The sequence below is a fragment of the Pongo abelii genome, chromosome 16 (genome assembly GCF_028885655.2).
Source record: "Pongo abelii isolate AG06213 chromosome 16, NHGRI_mPonAbe1-v2.0_pri, whole genome shotgun sequence".
In the NCBI taxonomy this organism is placed as follows: domain Eukaryota; kingdom Metazoa; phylum Chordata; class Mammalia; order Primates; family Hominidae; genus Pongo; species Pongo abelii.
The window spans coordinates 62,435,903-62,446,733 of record NC_072001.2 but is presented as its reverse complement, the minus strand read 5'-3'; the positions used below and the strand labels follow the sequence as shown (position 1 = coordinate 62,446,733).

The window sequence follows — 10,831 nt, the reverse complement described above, 5'->3', positions numbered from 1 at the left end:
TGCTGCCATCATGCTGAACACCAAGAAACACTCTATTCAATCTCCCCAAGTGTTTGTAACAATATATTGAAAAACACGTCATCTGTCTAAGCATGGTGGCTCACACCTGTAATTCCAGCACTTTGGGAGGCTGAGGAGGGAGGATCGCTTGAGCCCAGGAGTTTGAGACCAGCCTGGGCAATATAGCAAGACCCAGTTCTACAAAAAAAGAAAAAAAAAATTAGCCAGCCATGTTGGCACCGCCTGTAGTTCTGGCTACTTGGGAGGCAGAGGCAGGAGGATTGCTTGAGATATGTGTTCACACCACTGGATTCCAGCCTGAGTGACAGAGTGAGACCCTGTGTCAAAAAAAAAAAAAGAAAAAAGAAAAAAATGTCATCTTAAATACACACACACAACACACACATCTATGTGTTTACACAAATATTTAAAGGCACGTAATCAAAAACACATTTATAAGTACATGATAATAAAGGAAAAATGATGTCACATCTCAAGTATGTAAACACATTTACAGACATAATGATGATAAAGGGGAAATGATGATGATGATTACAAAGGCCATACATTTTTTTCTGTTGAAGAGGTGAATGGAATTATCCTCCTGGACTCACTAAGTGTAGAAATCGAGGCAGCAGACAGGCACAGTCAGCAAACTGCTGCATGCCCTAAATTTGGAGTGTCTACCCTGTCTTCCTTCCCCAGAGACTCTGTCCCCATCTGCCATCTCTTCTTAATGGGGCAGTAAGCTTTAGGACATCACTCCTCTCACAGCATTTGCTTGGAATGTGACTGGACAGGCACCTGGTCCCAGCAGAGCCTTCCTTGTCAGTGACCTATGACCTGGGTGGTGTGATTTAAAAGGTTGAGCTGGGTGAGTCAGATTCTTTCTGTTTTTCTCTCCGTCCCTTTCTCCCTATGGAACTTGAATCAAAAGTCTAGAGGGCAGTTTCCAGTGAGCTGTGGGCAACATTGTAGAAAAGGTTGTTCTAGGGCCCAAGTCAGAACACGACAGGCTACAGGCACTTTGCAAGCTGAAATCAGGGAAGAGGAACAACCATGAGTTAACTGCGAGAAGCTTCAAGAGACAGACAAGAAAAGAACATCCAACCATGCAGAGATGCACAGCCCTGCCTTCTTTTGTCTTCTTTTTCCTGGGCTCCTGGGCATGTATACCTTAAAAAAATTTCTTTCTGGCCTGGTGAAGTGGCTCATGCCTGTAATCCCAGCACTTTGGGAGGCTGAGGCATTTGGATCACTTGAGGCCAGGAGTTCGAGACCAGCCTGGCCAACATGGGAAAATCCCATCTCTACTAAACATTCAAAAATTAGCTAGGTGTGGTGGCGCATGCCTATGGCCCCAGCTACTCGGGAGGCTGAGGCATGAGAATTGTTTGAACCCGGGAGGCAGAGGTTGCAGTGAGCCAAGTTCATGCCAGTGCACTCCAGCTTGGGTGACAGAGTGAGACTCTGTCTCAAACAAAAACAAAAACAAAAATAAAAACAAAAACAAAAAAATAAAGCAAAGGCCAGACATGGTAGCTCACGCCTATAATCCCAGCACTTTGTGAGGCTGCAGCTGCCGGATCACTGGAGTCCAGGAGTTCGAGACCAGCCTGGCCAACATGATGAAACCCTGTCTCTACTAAAAATACAAAAATTAGCCAGGTGTGGTGGTGCGCACCTGTAATCCCAGCTACTCGGGAGGCTGAGGCAGGAGAATCACTTGAACCTGGGAGGCAGAGATTGTAGTGAACCGACATCACGCCACTGCACTCCAGCTTTGGCAACTGAATGAGACTCCGTCTCAAAAAAAAAAAATTATTTTCCTTAAAGTAACCCATGTGCTCTTCTGATCCTTGTTACTAAAAGAGACTAAATTAGAGCAACAGATAACGGGAGAAAAAAGTCTCTCTTGGCCAGGTGTGGTCACTTACCTGTAATTCCAGCAATTTGGGAGGCTGAGGCAGGAGGACAGCTTGAGGCCGGGAGTTTAAGGCAGCAGTGAGCCGTCATCATGCCATCATACTCCAGCCTGGGCAACAGAGCAAGATGTCATCTCAAAATAAATGAATGAATGAAGGAATAAATAAATAAATGAATAAATAAATAAGTCTCTGCCAGTGGAGGATATAAACACAAACACACACACAAAAAAACACAGGAGAACCATGTAAGTATAGCAGTCCAAGACCATGAAAGATAGTGGCAAACAGTCATTTCATCTGACAGTCCCCAAGGACCTTGGTTCGTGCAGTCCTGTGCAATAATCAATATTTATAGTAATGACCTTGAGTCTTAAAGCAAAAGCTGCTTGACATTCAATGTATTTTCAGAAGTCAATGAAATGTGTAGTTTCATTTAGAAAAAACTTTTCTTAAAGTTAAAAAAAAAGGTCTTGGTGTCTAAAAATGACAAGATTTAGCTGGGTGTAGTGGTTTATGCCTTTAATCCCAGCAGTTTGGGAGGCTGAGGCTGGAGGACTGCTTTAGCCCAGGAGTTCGAGACCAGCCTGAGTAACATGGTGAGACTCTGTCTCTACAAAAAATAAAAAAATTAGCCGAGCTATAGGTAGCGTGTGCCTATGGTCCCAGCTACTTGGGAGGCTGAGGCGGGAGGATCACTTGAGCCTGGCACAGTGATCCCTGTTTGTGCCACTGCACTCCAGCCTGGGAGACACAGTGTGATGCTGTCAAACAAACAAACAAACAAACAAAAAACAAAAACAAAAACAAAAAAGAAAGAAAAAGAAAAAAGAAAAAAAGGCAAGGTTCATGCAGAGATTTGTTATTTTTTACTTTTTGAAATGCACATATTTATTGATCCATGCCTTGCCTTGTTGCAGCAAAGAGCTCAGATGACTTATAAGAATACACAGAATCCAACAGGAAAGTAAACATTGACAGCGAGTGGGGAAAAGAAAGAACATCAGGGCATGGACAGGAGATTTAGTTATCTGCAAAGCTCATTTCCATGGACTTCCTCATTCCTTGCTAGATCATGGACCACCATAACTACTATTATTCATTGTTTCAACTCCAAATTTTTTAGATTTGGAGAAAGATCAAGGTTTATCTTCTGAATGTAAAAATCAAATTGAAACTGGAAGAACAGCAAATATTGATTTAAATCTGAGAAAATATAATAATAAATCTACACAAACATGCTTTTAATAAGCTGCTAATTTAAGCATATGTTTAAATCATTTCTATTCCTTTACTTCAGTAAAATAATTCTTACAGCAAAATAATTTTATCTTTTTTTTTTTTTTTGAGACAGAGTCTCCCTCTGTCACCCAGACTGGAGTGCAATGGCACTGTCTCGGTTCACTGCAACCTCTGCCTCCTGGGTTCAGGTGAGCCTTCTGCCCCAGCCTCCTGAGTAGCTGGGATTACAGGCGCCTGCCACCATGCCTGGTTACTTTTTTGTATTTTTAGTAGAGATGGGGTTTCACCATGCTGGCCAGGCTGGTCTCGAATTCTTGACCTCAGGTGATCCACCTGCCTCGACCTCCCAAAGTGCTGGGATTACAGGTGTGAGCCACCGTGCCTGGCCTTAATTTTATCTTAATCAGAAGTAGCATCATATTACATTATACAACTGGTGAAATTCTCTTCAACATCCTTTTTATAAACCAATATCAACATACTAGGGGGAAAAAGTGTTTAGAGTCAAACTTACTATGCAAATGTAATTTTTATATTCCATTAAAAAAGCAACAATTTTTCTGGGAGCTCTGGTTTGGAAAGGCTCATGGGGTTTTAATAAGTGTGTTCCTATTCATTTTGGGCCTGCATTAGGGACAATTTCTTCTGATGGACATTTCTATTACACAATCACTGCTTAAAGGGTAATAGTGTAGGCTTCAGAGCCAGACAAATGTATGTATTTGATGGAGGATAGCTAAGTAATAGCTTGAGCAAATTACTTTAAGTCTTCTCAACTTAGTTTCTTAACTGCAAATGGAGCTAACAGGGTCGGATGGAAGATTAAATGAGATATTACACGTTAAGCACTTAGCTCAGTAGCTAATAGCTAGTGAACCTAATATATGATGTATGTTATGATAAAAATAGTGATTGTAGAGGACGTTTCACACTAATATGATACAAGTCTCTCTTTTATTAGTGTCTTGTTAAAGGTTTCCAATTTTCCCATTAACAAATTTTCTTTTTTTTTTGGAGATGGAATCTCGCTCTGCCACCCAGGCTGGAGTGTGGTGGCAGGATCTCGGCTCACTGCAACCTCCGCCTCCCGGGTTCAAACAATTCTCCTGTCTCAGCCTCTACTATAGTTGGGAGGTGCAGGACACCATGCCTGGCTAACTTTTGTATTTTTAGTAGATACGGGGTTTCACCATATTGGTCAGGCTGGTCTCAAACTCCTGACCTCGGGTGATCCACCTGCCTTGGCCTCCCAAAGTCCTGGGATTACAGGTGTGAGCCACTGCGCCCAGCCAAATTTTCTTTTCTTTTGTTTTTTTGAGACGGAATCTCACTCTTTTTGCCCAGGCTGGCCCGCACACTGGCCTGATCTCGGTTCACTGCAATCTCCGCCTCCGGGGTTCAAGAGATTCTCCTGCCTCAGCCTATCGAGTAGCTGGGATTACAGGTGCCTGCCACCACGGCCAGCTAATTTTTTTTTGTATTTTTAGTAGAGACAGGGTTTCACCATGTTTGGCCAGGCTGCTCTCCAACTCCTGACTTCAGGTGATCTACCTGCCTCAGCCTCCCAAAGTGGTGGGATTACAGGCGTGAGCCACCGCACCAGCCCCACGTTAATTAACTTTACTGTTGTGAGTGCATTCTGAATGATTTTTTATGGTATTGACAGGGAAACTAGTTTTATTGCTCGATATTATTTTCTTGCTGCTTTCCAAAATGCATAAACAATGATTTAGTTCACTGATAGATTTATACAGAAAATTTTACTTTGTATTCATTTTGATTTTTTTATTTGTTCCTTTTCATTCAGCCCCAGAAAAAATGCAATTAATCATACCAAAGTATGTACAAAGTCTTATCTGACTAGCTCCATCATGTGTCTAGAATGAGTTTTACAGTTTTAAAAGTTGCTTCCACTTCACTGCTACTATGGTCTTGAATAAGAATAAATATCTGGCCGGGCTCAGTGGCTCAAGTCTATAATCTCAGCACTTTGGGGGGCTGAGGCAGGCAGATCATTTGAGGTCAGGACTTTGAGAGACCAGCCTGGCCAACATGGCGAAAACCCATCTCTACTAAAAATACAAAAATTAACCAGGTGTGGTGGTGGGCGCCTGTATTCCTAGCTACTCTGGAGGCTGAGGCAGGAGAATCACTTGAACCCAGGAGGCAAGAGGTTGCAGTGAGCCAAGATAGAGCCACTGCACTCCAGTCTAGGTGACAGAGCGTCTTAAAAAAAGAAAGAAGGCCGGGTGCGGTGGCTCACACCTGTAATCCCAGCACTTTGGGAGGCCAAGGTGGGTGGATCACGAGGTCAGGAGTTCAAGACCAGCCCAGCCAAGATGGTGAAACCCCATCTCTACTAAAAATACAAAAATTAGCTGGGTGTGGTGGCGGGTGCCTGTGATTCCAGCTACTTGGGAGGCTGAGGCAGAGAATTGCTTGAACCCGGGAGGCAGAGGTTGCAGTGAGCCGAGATTGTGCCACTGCACTCCAGCCTGGGTGACAGAGCAAGACTCCGTCTCAAAAAAAAAAAAAGAAAGAATGAATATTTGACAATATATTATTGAATCCTCTGAAAAACAGATAGAAATCAGAATTGGGAAAATGTTCCTTTTTTTTTTTGAGATGGAGCCTTGCTCTGTCGCCCAGGCTGGAGTGCAGCGGTGTGATCTTGGCTCATTGCAAGCTCCGCCTCCCGGGTTCATGCCATTCTCCTGCCTCAGCCTCCCGAGTAGCTGGGACTACAGGCACCCGCCACCACGCCCGGCTAATTTTGTGTATTTTTTTTTTTTTTTTAGTAGAGACGGGGTTTCACCATGTTAGCCAGAATGGTCTCGATCTCCTGACCTCATGATCCACCCGCCTCGGCCTCCCAAAGTGCTGGGATTACAGGCGTGAGCCACCATGCCCGGCAAAAACTGCTTTTATATATATATATGACTTTATAATAATCTCATGCTCATATATATTATAAAATCATATATAATCATATATAAATCATATATACATATAAAATCTCATATATATTATAAAAAATGAACACAAGCATACATCTTCATCAAAGTCCTGCCTACTACAGTTAGGTGTACCTCTTGAAACTTGAAAGAAAGTCTAGATTATTAGGGCAATAAAAGTAAACGCTAAAACATTTAAAAAAAATCAGAAATGATGATATAATGGACTAATAGTCTCAAGACAGTTTTTGATAAATCCAAGACTGATCAATTGTCAGTCGACTGTCAATGGATTACTAAGAGATTTTTAGTGTTTCATTGTATTCCTGGGTTAATCTTGGGAAAAAAACTATGCCTTTGTCTGTACATCTCAAAGCCCATGTCAATCTGACTACTAATGCGTGTTGACCATGGATGGGATGGTGGCTTAGGTAGTGTTTCTTGTGTTACTGGTAAGCTGACATTTCCGTCTTGGTAACCTCTGTTCATACACTCCTAAAATTCCTGATAGGTTTTGTTGTTGTTGTTTTGAGACAGGGCTTCACTCTGTTGCCCAGGCTGGAGTGCAGTGGCATGATCATAGCTCACTACAGCCTCGAATTCCTGGCGTCACATGATCTTCCTGCCTCAGCCTCCCAAGTAGCTGGGACTACAGGCATGCACTATAATGCCCAGCTAATTTTTATTATTATAATTTGTTGATAGAAACAGAGTCTTGCTATGATGCCCAGGCTGGTCTTGAACGCCTGGCTTCAAGCAATCCTACCATCTTGGCCTCCTAAAGCACTAGCACTGTAGGCATGAGCCACTGAGCTTGGCTGACCTAATAATATTCTGAAGCTGATATTCCCCTATGAGATATGGAGTCAGACTTAGCTGAGAATTTATCATGTCTATGTGTACCTAGGCAATGCCTAGTACAGATGGCATGCTGTTTTCTTTCCAATTCATACTACGTAACTATGCCAGATGAATTTCCTGCCCTAAACTATAGCTCCAAATATGGCAGTTCCTTGCACAAAACTACTGTTTCATTTCACTGTGCTTGCTTCTTTCCTGTATTTATTCTTTTTAAAAATTTATCGTTTGTTTTCCCCATTCTAAAATTGTAAGCTCAGTGAGGGCAGGGACCAGTTGTAACTCCAGTGTTTAGCCGTGCTGTCTTATAATACACATTCGATTATATTGTTGCCAAATTATGTAAATGATTACTACAAGAATTTGGACAATATGATTTTCTTTCAACTTTTAAAAGTGAGATATAATGAACGTACCATAAGATTCACCCATTTAAAAAGCATAACACAGTGGCTTTTAGTATATTCACAAACTTGTACAATCATCACCACTAATTCCAGAATATTTTCATCACTTCAATAGGAAAATGCATACCTGTTAGCAATTACTTCCATTTCCCCTCTCCCCCAGCCTCTAGCAAACCACTAATCCACTTTTTATCTCTATAGATTTCCCTATCCTCAACTTTCATTTAAATGGAATCATATAATATGTGGTCTTTTGCTCCTGGCTTAACACGGTATTTTCGAGATTCATCCATGTTGTAACATTTTGTTTACGCTTTTAGACAAGATAATGTTTAATACCTTTTCTAACTTTATGCTCAGATAGTCAAGTGAAGAGCTACAACCAAATTTCTTTTTCCTTTCTTCCTTTCTTCTCTCTCTCTCTCTCTCTTTCTTTCTTTCCTTCTTTTTTTGACAGAATCTTGCTCTGTCGCCCAGGTTGGAATGGAGTGGCACGATCCCGGCTCACTGCGACCTCCGCCTCCCCTGTTCAAGCGATTCTCGTGCCTCAGCCTCCCGAGTAGCTGAGATTACAGGCATGTATAACCATGCCGGGCTAATTTTTGTATTTTTAATAGAGAAGCGGTTTCACCATGTTGGCCAGGCTGGTCTCAAACTCCTGACCTCAGATGATCCATCAACCTCAGCCTCCCAAAGTGCTGGGATTATAGGTGTGAGCCACGGCGTCCTGCCTCAACCAAATTTCAGAAAGTATCATAATATCATTATGCTTCATAGTTTCTCTATGCCCTGAAGTTTACCAATTTTATCTTCTACAGATCCCAGGAAGGCAGCCTGTTAAGACTCACCAAATTTACTTCCTCAGCCTCCAGAACAATAAAATCAAACTCCCTACCTTGATTTTGAGATTCTGCTTCCGCCCACCCCGCCCCACCCCAATCTTCTCCTTGGATATTCACAGTCTGGAATAATGCATTTTTACAGTTCTGATTGTTTTCAGCAGATGTGTTGGCTGAGGTCGGATGGGGTTTCTTCCCACCTCTCTCTCCTCTCTCCTTCCCTCTGCCCACTGCACGTGCAACAACTTTTCTGTCATCAAAACGTGCAAAAAAGAAAAAGAAAGAGAAAGAAAAGAAAAACAGAAAAAAGAAAAGAAAAAGGGGCCGGAAGTCTTCCTTTGTTTTCCAAGGAAATTCAGGTAAAAGGAGGGGTGGGGAAATGATATTTTTGACTTTGCTCACAATCCAGACGTAGGAAAGAAAAAGGATTTCCTTTGGGCTGCTGCCACGACTCTGATGTTTTATGCTGATAAAATATTTCCTTCTTAAAAAAAAGTTCTGGGAAAATCATGCCACTTCAACTTGGAAGCGAAACCCACCCTAACTTTCGTCTTAAAACGCAGCGAAGTGAAAGCTTTGCTCCTCTTTCACGAGGGTTTTCTTCCTTACAGTTCGGGTCTTGCTACCAGAAGCGAGCTGGGTCCGCAGCGTTCTTCCGTGGCTGGCGCGGGAGGAGGACTACAGGATCCAGAGATCTTTGGAAACTCCAGCAGCTCCAAGCTTGTTGGCTACTACGGTTTCCCTGAGGAGTGACGCTACGAAAACAAACCCTGATTGGTCAGGCCTGAGCTGAGTTCTCCATTTATGGACAGATTGCCCGGCCCGAGCCGAGACTCAGCCAGAGGAGTACGGATTAAGTGGCCGAAGAAAGAGGAGCGAGGCAGTGGAGCGAGGCGGCCGCTCCAAGCGCATCGGACTCACCTGGGCGGGCGGCGAGCGGCGAGTCCGAGTGGACTCTTGCCCTCCGCAGCATGCGCCCCGCCTGCTAAGTCGCCGCTGTCTCGCCCTCACCTAGCGCCGCCGATCCCGCCTGGATGGAGTCCCCCCTGGGTTCCCATTGGCTCCTGTGAGTGCTTGGGTGTCGGGAGCCTGTTTTTGGCGAGGGGAACCAACTTTTGAAGTTCGCCCAGGAGACTGCGTTCCAGCCCCAGCTCCCCGGCAGCGGGACCCGGCGAAGGCGCGACCGCGGCGCGAGTCACCATGGTGAGTTGGCCGCGCCGCGTCCTAGGACGCCGGACCCGGGGACGGGGCAGGAAGCCCCGGCGTGGTGCACCCACCTTGGGCGCGCTGCCTGGGCCAGGGGTGGAGAAGGTGGACGCGGGAGCCGGCACGTCGCGAGCTCTGATTTCCTGCCGCTTTCCGTAAACCCGGGCCGGGGGAGAGCGAGCGAAGGGCGAAGGAAAACTTTATTCCAAGTCGCCTTCTGCGTCGCGAAACTTTCTGTGGCCGGGTTGCTATGGCTGCCAGCTGTCGGAAGCCAGGGTGTGGGCGCATCGGCTGCGAGGAGCACGGCGCAGGAGGGGGTCCCCTCCTCCTGCTGGGATGTGGGGGGCGCAGCCGGCAGGGGAGATGCTCGGAGACTCGCGCCGCAGCCGCTGGCGGCGTCCCCTGCCCTCCCCGCGGCCGTGCCCGCCCCGCCCCGGGCACCCTCGCGCCGACTCCCTCTCCTCCCAGCCGCCGCTCCGCCGCCCGGCAGCGCCCGCAGCTGTCCCGCCTGGCAGCGGCACGCGGGCGGGGGCGGTCCCTGGCCTGCCCTGGCGAGGGGCGGCGCGGGCCGCACAAAGACAGGCGGGGGCGCCAGGTAGGGCTAGCACCTGGCGGCCGGCGGGCTGTCAAGAGCTGGGGAGACCCAGGCGCGGGCGGCAGCCACGCCGCCCCGGACCTGTGCCGGTCGCCGGCCCCGAGGGTCTCCGCGCCCCAGACGCCAAGTAAACACCTCCTGAAGAGGACCCCACCCCTTCCCAAGCGCGAGGGGATCGGGGCTTTTCGGGGATCCAGGGGACGCTTCGCACGGGAAGACGCCCTCGCGAGTTTCAAGTTTGTTGCTCTTTTCCCTTTGGCACTTTGGGAATGTGTGGAAGGGGCCGCCTTTTTGACTTGTGACTTTTCTGCTATTCCAACTCCCCAGTCCAGCTACACTCTCCTCCCTCCCTGTTAACCTTAGCCACCTCCCTTGGGCTTTGGCGTGGTGTACTTTTCTTTCCGGGGCACAAAAGCAAGGACTCTATTTTGAAGAGATCGGCAGTTCATCAGAAAAAAAAAAAATCTATTACAAGGCTTCATAGTTTCCACACTTGCTTCTTTTCAAGTAGTCCTGCTTTGGTGGATGATCTCGTCCTCTTCTGGTTTGCTGTTGTTTTCTAATGGCTGTGGAAGAGAAGCCAAGTCAAAATGATAACCAGCACAACACTAATTAAAAAATCGATATCCCGATGAGCAGCCTGAGGGAAGTGCAGCAGAGGCCCATGGAAACCTGCACACAAAGCTCAGAAGGCCCCTTGCCCCGTGCTGTTTATTCCAAAGAATGATTACAAACAAACATCAACGAGAAACCTTTCAAGGCATCCTCGGCCAAAGCCTTTTCTTTTTACATGGTCCAAAATTCA

The 10,831-nt window shown here is 46.0% G+C and overlaps 1 protein-coding gene and 1 long non-coding RNA gene across 2 annotated transcripts in view; one reads left to right on the top strand and one right to left on the bottom strand.

The window, feature by feature from the left end:
* Positions 1-442: 442 nt before the first annotated feature.
* LOC129050126 (uncharacterized) lies at positions 443-8,859 on the bottom strand. Its single transcript, XR_008513608.2, has 3 exons — positions 8,765-8,859; positions 1,938-2,035; positions 443-1,034 (listed from the first exon to the last, which is right to left on the bottom strand). It is a non-coding gene; the product is annotated as an uncharacterized LOC129050126 (long non-coding RNA).
* Positions 8,808-10,831, top strand: part of MYO1E (myosin IE) — a 233,980-nt gene continuing 231,956 nt past the window's right edge. Inside the window, exon 1 of the mRNA XM_024232358.3 lies at positions 8,808-9,428. Within this exon, the coding sequence (XP_024088126.1) occupies positions 9,426-9,428 (3 nt within the window). The 5' untranslated portion in view covers positions 8,808-9,425. The remainder of the gene's footprint in view (positions 9,429-10,831) is intronic.